General features: G+C 37.8%; 1 protein-coding gene across 1 annotated transcript in view; it reads right to left on the bottom strand.

The window, feature by feature from the left end:
• Nucleotides 1-7,119: 7,119 nt before the first annotated feature.
• Nucleotides 7,120-12,714, bottom strand: part of LOC121326799 (heparan-sulfate 6-O-sulfotransferase 1-like) — a 167,206-nt gene continuing 161,611 nt past the window's right edge. The window contains exon 2 of the mRNA XM_041270317.1: nt 7,120-10,470. Within this exon, the coding sequence (XP_041126251.1) occupies nt 9,768-10,470 (703 nt within the window). The 3' untranslated portion in view covers nt 7,120-9,767. The remainder of the gene's footprint in view (nt 10,471-12,714) is intronic.

Below are 12,714 nucleotides of genomic sequence, written 5' to 3'. Positions count from 1 at the left end.
TGTTTAAAAATAAAATATCAAACAGAACGAAATTTCAATGTACCATTTGTAATTCGGTATTATGAAAGAATTGGTCAGGGGTCTGAATACTTTTGCAAGGCAAAATGTGTGTGTGTGTGTGTTTAATTATGCCTATATTGGGATATATTTTAAAAAATGTTGACATACTATATAGAGCCTCTAGCATACCATAATGACAGTGCAGTTTGTCTACATTGCCTCTTGAAACCTGTTTGACAGTATGACAGTGATAGCCAAATTGGCAAGCTACTGGTATAAATTGCAGAACTGGTTACAATTTATCTCAAAAAGCTCTATTGTAGATTAGGAAGAAAAACAGAAGCAGGGAGCCACTGTCTCACCAAGGTACTTACTGTTTATTACTAAAGTAACATAGGGTTCAGTCAGTGATGAGCTGAGGGTTCAGTCAGTGATGAGCTGAGGGCTCAGTCAGTGATGAGCTGAGGGTTCTGTCAGTGATGAGCTGAGGGCTCAGTCAGTGATGAGCTGTGGGTTCTGTCAGCGATGTGCTGAGGGTTTTGTCAGTGATGAGCTGAGGGTCCTGTCAGTGATGAGCTGAGGGCTCAGTCAGTGATGAGCTAAGGGTTCAGTCAGTGATGAACTGTGGGTTCTGTCAGTGATGAGCTGAGGGTTTTGTCAGTGATGAGCTGAGGGCTCAGTCAGTGATGAGCTGAGGGTTCAGTCAGTGATGAGCTGAGGGTTCAGTCAGTGATGAGCTGAGGGTTCAGTCAGTGATGAGCTGAGGGTTCAGTCAGTGATGAGCTGAGGGCAGTCAGTGATGAGCTGAGTGTCATGATGAGCTGAGGGTTCAGTCAGTGATGAGCTGAGGGTTCAGTCAGTTGTGAGCTGAGGGTTCAGTCAGTGATGAGCTGAGGGTTCAGTCAGTGATGAGCTGAGGGTTCAGTCAGTGATGAGCTGAGGGTTCAGTCAGTGATGAGCTGAGGGTTCAGTCAGTGATGAGGGTTCTCAGTGATGAGCTGAGGGTTCAGTCAGTGATGAGCTGAGGGTTCAGTCAGTGATGAGCTGAGGGTTCAGTCAGTGATGAGCTGAGGGTTCAGTCAGTGATGAGCTGAGGGTTCAGTCAGTGATGAGCTGAGGGTTCAGTCAGTGATGAGCTGAGAGTTCAGTCATTGATGAGCTGAGGGATCAGTCAGTGATGAGCTGAGGGTTCAGTCATTGATGAGCTGAGGGTTCAGTTAGCTGTGAGCTGCTGCTTCTGTTCTGATTCAGTCATTTGCCTTTGTTTATCAAAACAGCAGTGTGTCCAGTTACCGTGGGATAAAGAGAATATTAAATGCCTTTCTCTTTCCACTGTTAAACATGCAGACACTTGTTTCCAAGACCTTGTTGTATTGCAATGATTTTCTATTTACAACTATAGCCTACTTATTATTTCTATAAATATTTGTATTTATATTTATGTGGGTCATAGTTGAAATTAATGTTTAGGACTATCCAAGACCCCTTGATTAGATGAGGAATTTTAACATGAATAGGTGTGCTATATTAGTATTGAACAGCCATTTCAACTATAAAAGAACAACGTGGAGTGATGTGACCTACAACACACATCCAATTTCACCACAGAGCAGGCAATGCTTTGCACAGTGAAACATCTTTGGACCTGGGTAAACAATTTCCACAGATGAAAGTGGGTATGGATTTTCTTTTAATTCCCTTCTGTGACTTAAAATAGGACCAAAAAACTGCTCCTTTACTTATCCTATCAGCTTTGACCTGCATTCATGGAACAGGTGAAATTGTTTGTCCATTTGAGTGATGTCAACTACAGGAAACAACATATGATGGTTGCCAGTCTTGAGCTGATATATAGGGCACACATAGAAGTAATTCAGTGTGTCATTGCAGAGCTCAATCATCACGGGTTACAAGCAACAATTTGAATACATTATTTGTATATGCTTAGATATGAGACTAGATACATTTTAAACATAGCCTATATTTTATAGCACTTTGAATCATGTTTTAAAGGTGTTTACTCCAGTGAATTCCTTGTTACTGTTACAAAACTTAGGAACACACAACTGGAGAGGGCTTAAGAGGTCTTCATACTAGCTACTTTATTGTTTGGTTAGTTTTGTAAAATTACCAGATTTTAATTACAGACTGCAGAAATAATGCTCTAATGTATTACTTGCCAGCTGTAACATAATGCAAAACATAACAATAATAATAACTTGATGCTCTTTAGTGCATGATCCAATGTTGGCTGTATGTCTCCAGAGGGCTCCAAACAATTAAAACAAATTTTCAATGCAGTCATTCTAGCCTAATATTTTTCACATGTTTTAAGGCTGCATATAGAGTGTGCATTCAATACCCAGTAGACACCCATGCATTCTTATTGTATAAATGAATATACTTAAATGGTGAAGTATAGTATGGCATTCTAATGCTTTGCATGTTGATCTACCTTGTCAATAAATTACTCTTTTCAAAGTTTACCATATTCAAATCATCGCAAAGTGTAATAAAGCACAGTGAACGCATGACAAAGCATAGGTAAGCATGGTAAAGCCCCGAGAGGTATGGTAACACATATAAATGTCCTTTCACTCTCAATAACTAAAAATTTAGTAAATATTCTCTCATTTGAATTTGTTCTTATTCACTACTAACTTTATTGTATTTTATAACTGCACTTATTTTTAATGTGATAGTTTGTAATGTGCTACTTTGTAACAACTGTAAGTCGCCTAGATAAGGGTGTCTGCTAAGGAATAAATACATTATTAATATTAATAATACTAATAATAATAATAATAATAACAATATGACAAACCATGGTAAAGTATGGTAAATGCATAGTATTATAATGGGAAAAAAACATAGAAAAATTGCACAATTACTGTAGTAAACTGTTATAGGTAAATATTGCAACTGCTGTGATTTTGACCAGACCAAACCAGACCAGTTGAGCTCATTAGTCTTATACAAACTAATCTGAATTGACTTCCAATTAAGTTCTGCATTATATTTAAGGTACCAGTTCCTTTTACCTCTTGGCATCAACTGAGGTCTTCTGCTGAAGGTTGTCTTGTTTCACCTGTGTCCAGGTGCCTTTGGGTTTTAACTTTCTTAGCCATCATCTTGCGGCAACTATTTGGAGTGTCCTGCCAAAATCTATTTGTGATGCAAAATCAATTCTAAAACCATTCTGTTATGTTTGACACATTCTTACTAAATAGAAAGCTATTGTTTCTGTGGTGCACGTGTTTGTAAATGCAGTGAACGCATGTAAATCAACTGTGCAGTAAGTTGTGAATGTAATGCATGCTCCTGGTTGGTTGAAGGGATGTTTGCCCATGGTAGGCAGAGGTTATAAATAGGGCAGCATGTTCTTTTAGCTCCAGATTACTCCAGAATACAGAAGCGTGGAGATCCTACCATTTGGAGAGCTATTGTTAAGTGCCACAATAAATGTGGATTGCTGATTTCTTAATTATCTTGTTGACTTGGTATACAACTCACAAACATTTGTTAAATACACAACACATTGTTTTCTCTCAGAAATTTTAACTGTGGTTTTTTAAAAAACTTTATTGGTATGGTGGACCAGAAAGAATGAGGTTAAGTTGCTTGCAGCTTGTAATCTATGTTTTATTTTTGTACAATGCACAATATAGAAGACTAAAAGAAAAAGAATGGACAAATAAACTCAGTACCATGATGCCTTAAGATTTAAATAGAAAGGAATAGATCAATACATCATCAACTACAATATGTGGTGAATGACATCACAATTACAAAAGATTTAAATAGAAATAAATTAGTGTAGTTGCCATGACATCTAAAGCCTATAAGTACCTCCACTGTTTGTTTTCAAACACACTTTCCCTTGACAAAGGTATGTAAACATACCGAAACATTGGGGTCATTTATATATATATATATATATATATATATATATATATATATATATATATATATATATATATATATATATGTGTGTATATATATATATATATATATATATATATATATATATATATATATATATATATATATATATATATATATATATTATATATTATATATATATATATCCCCTGTTTTTACCCCTGTTTCGCTTCCCAATTTAGAATGTCCAAACACAGCAGCTCAGTGGTGAAGGTCAATGGGTGTTCTCCGATCCCTCAACTCAGGAGAGCACAGAGGTGCGTTCAACTAGGTGAACTCTCGCAACAAACTGTGTTAGCTTTGAACAAGGCTAGTTGAACGGTTTACTGAACATTGCACGAACATTTCAAATATGCAACTCATCCTAACATCCAAAAGCATAACGGCTAGATTAGCTATTTTAAAACAGGAATTCATATATTTTTTTTCTTTCTATGTAAACAGACCCTCATCATCATCATCATCATCATCATCATCATCATTATTTTGTAGTGCTCCACTTGGCATAACAAGGAGCTACAGTACTGTATATCAGTTGATGTTGATGTTGTTAGGTTTTTTATGTTCTAGCAGTATCATTAACTGCGGATCAGATTCCAGCTACAACATAAAAACCTACCGCAGTTACTTCTCTTTTTATGTACAGATGTTTGGCTGTGCGCCAAACAGATCATATTAAGCATTTTTGGGACATCGTGAATAAATCACAACATCTGCGGCTATTGTGCGGTTTTCATTGTTATTTTGGTATTTCACCATGCACCTATCTGTAAAGGATGAAGCTCAAGGTTTGTGGCGCTCTCAGGAACTTCTGATGAATCACAGACAATGCCAAAGGGATCCCTGTTGCAGTTTATGACCTAAAGCCAAAGCCTGGATCTGAGCATCATCAAGGTCATCCCTGTTATTTATAACACAGCACTGAGTATGGAACAGGACAACCTTTTAACATTGATGGTGAGGAGGAAGGCTTTGTTCCAGGGTTGAATTGAACTGTATATCAACTGGGTTGGATTTTGCCATTTTGGGGAAGGAGAGCTTTCTATGGTCATGGGTATAAATACTATAGATAAGGCACAAGGACAGGATTTAGAATTCCAACCCTAGATCAAGGAACTATTCATCTGATTCCACTAATCTTGGATTACTGTGAAACCAGATATTAGGAGTGCTGTATCGCTATATATGACTGTATGACTGGTCTAGCAGATTCTGCTAAAGACATTGGGATACCGGTACTCTCCTAGCTGATTCTGTAAGACTCTGTATCTTCAGGAATCAATGTTGTCTTGTGCGTTGCTGAGTCTCTGTGTTCTGGAAAAGCTTAAATTAGATTCATCCCATAGGCTGTTGGCAGCAATGCCATAAAATCTCATCTCTCTGATAAATTTCACAGCATTTCAAGTTGACAATGTGGCAAGGTGGCTAAAGAAAACATTGAGGCATCCAGTAGATAAAATATTCAAGATAATGTTAATTGCATTTATGGAATTTGGTATTAGGACAATTATAATGTAAGCTGGGCAGCTAATGAAGTTATTTATTTTTTATTTTTTTTAAAAACCTGTTTGAATATGTTTTATTACAATTCCCCTAATCATGAAATCAATCCAATCATGCCAAGTCAATAAAAATACCAGATAGAAGGAACCTGGAAATGTATCTTTTTCCAGTTAACACCTTTTAATAAGGGTTACGTGTGGGCCTATGAGTAGGGCAATACAATTAATTATTCCTAAATGTCCTGGTAATGCTTTAGAAATATGTAATTACTCCCCTATTATTATCTAGTTCATATAAATATAACGCATGGCTGTTCATTCCTCTACACATTGTTTGTGACGTTCCCTATACTTTCCGCTCTAAATTCAAAATTATTATTAAAAAGATGTTATAGTCCACATAAATTAAGGATCCTACTGCATTTTAAAGCAAGTTCTGAGGCAAAAGCAAGTTTTCAGAGAGGAAAACAATAATTTGCAGCAGTACATATAAAACTAAAACATGCAGCGCTGCTCTTTACTGTGTTAGATTTTCTGCTAGTTTTATGTTGTTACTTTGTTTTTATTCCTCTCAGAAAATGTTCCTTTGACTTTACACTTGCTTTAAAATAGAGTCTTAACACCCACCACACACCCCATAGACCCTGTTAAGGACTACCTAATGTCTTACAGGGATTGCTGTTAGCATGTGCCAAAGAAGGTGCAAGACAGAGGAACTGTAAGATAAGAGAAGGCTGACAAAAACAAACTGAACATAGGAAGGTGAGACATACAGCAGTGTGCATACCACCCAGGAGGTTCAGTATTATGGCCTTTCTTCATTGTAAAAAATAAGGTGAACATAAGTAGTCGTAGTGAAAAGAAGAAAACTGTAAAGTTAGACAGCAGGAGATCAAAGAAAATGGAGCTGATTCAGTCAAAAACAAGGAAATCCCTGGACGATAACACACCCTTTTTAGGACTGATGTTAGTATATTAGGTACCTACCAATAATTAGTATGATAAAGTGATAAAGTGATAAAGACCATTTTATAATCTTTTTTTTTATTATTTATTATTAACTTGTATAGCAGCCAATTAGGAAGGGGGGATTGAAATGAGTATGGTAAAATACGTTCATGTTTTCAGATTACTGTCCTGTTCTTTTTCTTGATCAAATTGCTCAGATTTGTGGGTGACTATCTTGACGAGTGCATCACATGTGTTAAGAATGCATGTTTCAAATTAGAAAAGTAAAAACAAAAAAATATCTTCCTATATTGAAACTTAAAGTAACTGTCTAAATAACTGTTGGTACCACTGTTTCTTCATTCTTAATTACTGATTACTGATTTATTATTTATCTATATTTGACAGGTAGCTGGATATTAGAAAATTGTCCTTTTGTTTTTAAATAGATTTTCTCATACAAATTACCAAACAATGTTCAGCAAAGACATACAACTGAAAAGCAGCAACCCTCCTACATTCAAAAGGAAACTGTTATGGGTGAATGCAAATTTTAGGGTTGCGAATGTCAAGTCAGTTTGGCTATTCCATCAGGCCATGATATTTCCTCTTCTTTTCTTCGTGATTGTTGTTCCCTATATTATAATGAAATTCTGTGAACCAGTGTTGGATTTCCATATTAATACTTTAAAGTGACACTGAATAACAGAGAGGCATGCGCATCCCCTTAAAAATGAAATCTCTTTATTGATGTCTTGATGATCCATTCTGCATGAATAACAAAAATACTTGGAGCAATATACACTAAGAGCAATACACGATTAGGAACACTTGCTTGCTTTCCAAGGGCTTTCATCAACAAACCCCACCCACAAACCCATCTCCTCCCACAAAAGTTCTGAAACACATTAAGGTGTGCTTGAAGCCAGACAACACATGTTGAAATACAGCAGTGGTCTTCTGACCAGTTATATGACTGTTGAACTGAAGTACAGAGACTGGTCCTCGGCAACAGCACTTTACTGTAAACCTACAAAAGGACTTTTGCTGAAAAAGTTGGTTTAGGCCCTGTTCAGTCAAATCTATCAAAAATAGACTCTTAAAGAAAGGCTTTTCAACGTGGCAATACAGATATATGGTAGCTGATTTGAAAATGTGTTTTTGTTTCTAAGAAATGCCTTCATCTACAGCAGCCGTTTGACTAAAACAGAACCATTTTTAGCATTCTTGTGATAAAACATTTGCAGTGTACTTATGAACCTTACAGTATCGGTATAGGTGATATGCCTCTCAGTAAGTGTCTGTTTATGCAGATTTTACTGTCTACAGATTATATTCAGTTTTCATGAGCACTGGCCTTCCTTTACCAAAGCTAAATCAGTGTTGTAATGCCCTGCATTGCTTTTGTTTTAAGGTACATGGATCTGCTAAGGTGGTCAAATATTAACATTGACAGTCTGTAATACACAACAGCTTGTAATGGCAAGAAGGGTGAGAGGGACTGTCATTTATATTCAGTCACAGTCAAGGTTTAGTTCCAGTGACCTGGGCTGAATAACTTGTGTTGAATGGCACAGGGGCATCATCCAATAACCTTCATTGGAATATTGTTTACAAGCTATAATAAATAACAACATGGACATGCCTTATAAACCCTGCCACTTGGTCTACCTTGACTATTCGCTCTTTGTTGCTGATAATGAAAGCTCTGCAGATCATCGATGATATGGCCCAATAGGTATACTCTCCATGCAGACATCACTGTATTTCTATGGGAATCGGGAACAGGACGAAAAGCATCCGAGGAAAAACATGGAATCACTCCAGCTGACAGTGGCTGTAAGAACTTCTGTAAGACATAATTCAACCCTGAGAATGACACAGTCCAGGATTCTGTCTAGAACAAGCATCAAGTAGATTTTACACATGTATAAAAGGGCAAAGAAGTACATTCACCACAAACGACTACAGCTGTTCCACATCCCACCTTGAAACTGTATCACCCTCTATCAGTAGAAATAAAAGGATGATGCAGAGCACGTTATACAATTGTGACAAGAGCATGAAGGTCAAATCATTGTCTGGAGATGAATAGCAGTTCTGATGTTTAGAAGGGAAAGTATTTAAGTGCTGTTAAAAACACAAGACAAGGAGAAGATGGATTCATTTTCTCTAATCTGTTCCAGATTGTCCCACTGTAGCTCAATGGATGTGCAATGGGGTCAACCTCCCACTGAAAGTCAGCGAGAGTTGAAATTGTATTTTTCATTATGGGTGGTTTCCTTATGATGTGTGCAAGGTCATCTTGCAGATAAACGCTCCTAAAAGTATGAGGATCAGATTTCAATTAAAATAGTTTAAGATCCTTCCCAAGGTTCTTGGGCCAGCAGTAGAATGGCTTGTTTCTCTATCTTCAAAATACATGGCGAGTGTCACAGCCAGAGCTCCCTGAAATCTTCATACTTGTTACTGCAGGGGCATCTGGTAAGTGCCTGTACTGATAATGGGGCATAATCCACAATGATCTGCAACACAATCCACTGTTAAAACCTCTGACAACACTGCAAGATTGACCCTAATTACAGTAAGTTACAGACGGAATGGTACGGCCATCCCACAGCTGCAAAAGAAATTCATAAAAACAGAAAAGGGAGGAATCCATGATTTGTTTTTTAAAATTTCCATAATCTGTTAGTACAACACAGAATATAACTTACGCAGATTCAGAAAGTCGTAACATTTTATACAACTATGGTCAATCAAGTTCACGACCTCTATACATACACCATTAAAAAAACAAACAAACAAAAAAAAAACAATTAAAGTGATTACGATTCTGCCCCATTGATTGGAGAGCACTAATAAATGCATTTAAAGAGCTCTGAACAAACTGCGTCAGCAGTTCTCTTGGTCTGCTATGATTTTTGTTTTGTTTTGTTATTAAAATCAAGTGGTCCTGTTGAAAACATTGTGTTTTTCTGATTTATTTTTTAAGCAAATCAGTTCTGTTTTACAGAAAATGTTCCTTAAATAATATTTTTTTTTTTATTCAACTTCCGTGGTATTTCTCAACCAGGAAGACTAAATTAAGTCAGTGTGACCCCTTAGTGAAAATAAAACAAACAAAACATTTTGATGGCTAGAGGTGATCCTCTTTCACATTAGAGTCTTGAGTAAGTGGCTCATGTAGTTCTGATGCCATTGCAAGGAACTCAAGTGGCAACCACAGCCAACACACTTCTCAACTAAGTAGTGACTTCTGTAGTCCTTTATACACAGAGAAGACTGCCAGAGATGAACACCTCCACCTCTAATACCAGTTCTCAATAATGTATTTTATTATAATTTAAGGAAGGGGTAAAAACGTCACATTGGCTACCATTTCTCAATGATGTGACTCATGTAGTCCTCTGTGGGCAGACGCCCTTGCTCCTCTGTTTCCCTTGGTGATTCGTTGGACCGCTGGAGTCTCCGCTCCTCTCGGTTCTTGATCCTCTGCTCCATGCGTTCCAGCTGCCGTTTATACTGATACCGCTGTTGAAAGAGGTCCTTGGCATAGTCATAGAGCTGCATGTCAAGGTCATTGAGTTCTTCGATGCGCAGGATAGTGTCGTTGTCAACGTCCACTCCGGCCGCTCGTGTGCTGTTATACTGCATGAAGGGCCGGATGAACTTCAGGTTGAAGGTCCGCTCGAACAAGTACTGGGTCTTCCTCTGGAACTCAGTTAGCCCGAAGAAGGCCATGTCTCTTAGGTTCTTTTTGGCGCTCTCCAAGAGTACCTGGGCCCGCTTCTTCTCAGGGATGAAGGACATATTATAGCAGCCTACCAGGCTAAGGTCGGCCAGCATCCTCACTTGTCGATTGTTGGCCAGGTTGTAAGGGCAGTCTGTGAACTGCTGTAGGCTGCAGCCAGACCAGTCCGTGCCCTCATAGCAGGAGGGGAGCTCCTCGGGGGTGGGAGTGCGTCCGTCGCACATGTGCAGGGAGGTCTTCCAGGTGGCCCCCCTCTGAACGTGCCTCCACTCACTCAGGTATCGTGACACCGGGTCTCTCAGAAGGGTGATGTAGTAAAATTTCCTACAGAAACAAAAAAGAGAAATATTGTTAGAAGATGACCTGAACCACACTAACCAATCTCTCACTGATTGCAATATACCATATGCCGTTTACATCGTCAGATTGAAACATTAACATGAAGTGTAACTAATTTATTTTTAGTTAATGAGTATATGATTAGCATCCTCTACTTAAAAAAAATATATTGTATGGAAACTGACCAGGTGTGCATGAACTCACACAAGAGACTAATAAACCACTTCTGTGGTTTCTGGCATTCACATACTGACACATCACACATCCTCCTGAATGATTAAAGCCGTTAAGTTCTCTCAATTAGGGGCTCCTTCCCCAAGCAGGAAACATGGTTCCCTTAAATTGGCTTCTCAATTTACTAAATATCAAATGGTAGGGCTAGAAGTATTATAAAACATTCTTATTATTTTTTTAACAGTAGCCCATATTTCCTGAGCATATTCTTTGTGCAGTTCTAGCTGCTCTATAGATTTGGTTATTGGTTAGATTTGGCTGTTGGTGCAGGAAGACTACAGGCTGCTCATATTTTTATTTAATTTATTATGAATAAGATAAAGCAGTTGACATGAACGTTTGGTTGACATTTATATTATGCGTTGCATGAATACAGTACTTTCAAGCTAAACTTTCAATGACTTTGAACAGATCTGCATCTCACAGTCAGCACATAACTGAAGATAAACTACTGGTACCTACAATATAGCTCAAACTATGAACTAACATGTATCAAGACAAAGTGGACCACTATCTACTTCTAAGTGTGACATATGGACTGTAGTGGGGTGACCCTGGTAGTGTCAGGCTGGTCTTATGAGGAACATGCTTTCCAGACAATAATTTCAGTTTTCAAAGTTTTATTTACAATTTTACAATTATTTACAATTGAAAACACAAAAGAAAACCTAACTCCACATGGAGATCTAAACTAACACTCTTGTCTGATTTTCTATTTCTAACCGGGCCAGCTAAGCTGGTTTCTGTAATGTTTTTAGTTTTGTAAAGTTTCTAACTGACCGTCACGTCCAAATCTCACTTCTCCTCAACACCCCAAACACAGCTCAAACTGGTGTTTGTATACCAACACGTGCAAACCAATGATCACATTACTGTCCTTCTAATTAAGTAATAATATAGTAATTTGCAATAGGAGTGTTGTTGAGAGCTTGGATTGACTGCGCAGCAGTGACCCCACAGTGGTCATCTTGCTGGAACTGCAGGTTAGCACCCAGAAAGATCTCCATATGGGAATAATGCTCTGCTCAAGCGAAGACTAATGTAGACTCATCCATATAGCCCCACATGTTCTCAACAGTTTTAAAGATTCTGATAACTTTCACTAAAGAATGTCTATATCAAGTCTTACCACAAATGAATAAGTGGTTCTCAAGATACTGTATACACTTGACAACATACCAAATTAGATAACAGTGTCTACAAATTAAGCCATAGAGCAGCCTATTTATGCAAAAGTGGATGCTGCATTTTTGTGTCCAATCTCTAGACATCAGGTCTAAAGCAGGCTATATCGAGTAGAAGATCTGTAGCACTTTCAGCAAGCTTCCAATACAATACCCTATGTGCCCACCCTGGAGCCTTCCTTTCTCAGCATGTTACTAAATTCAATTCCCCACTGCATCCTAAGCAGCCTAATAGGGTTAACATACATCATAATAACTTTATGCCTGTATGTCATAATTTAATCAGGGAGGGAATTTAATCTGGGTCTGCACAATATGCCAATTCATAAGAGTGAGAAAACTAATAGGACAAACCTAAACAGTTTGCTGCTTGATTGATGCAGTTTTATCTCTCTGCACACAGAAGCTTTTATAAAAAGGTCACGATCAGACGAAAGATGAAAGCCAGGCTCTGGCAGCTTCTGCACCTCATTAGTTTAAATACACACTGCGTAGAGATGACAGAGCAGCTTCACTCATCCTGCTAACTTCACCGAGAGACCCCTTTTTCATAGAGGAAGACACAAGAAACAGGGCCCAATATTTCAACTTCCAATGATACTTTGTTGAATACATTATTATAAATACACAAGGAGTGGTGGGCTGAACTCACTGTGGTCGTGTGTCAAATTTCTTTGAAGGCAAAAACACATGATGAAAACATCAACACAATATGGAGGTACATGATGAAAACATCAACACAATATAGAGGTAACAAAAATATATGCATTCTGATTTTTGTATGTACATTTTTGAACATTGTGATTTTAGA

This window comes from Polyodon spathula, chromosome 14 (assembly GCF_017654505.1).
Source record: "Polyodon spathula isolate WHYD16114869_AA chromosome 14, ASM1765450v1, whole genome shotgun sequence".
In the NCBI taxonomy this organism is placed as follows: Eukaryota; Metazoa; Chordata; class Actinopteri; order Acipenseriformes; family Polyodontidae; genus Polyodon; species Polyodon spathula.
This window is presented reverse-complemented; position numbering and strand designations above follow the sequence as displayed.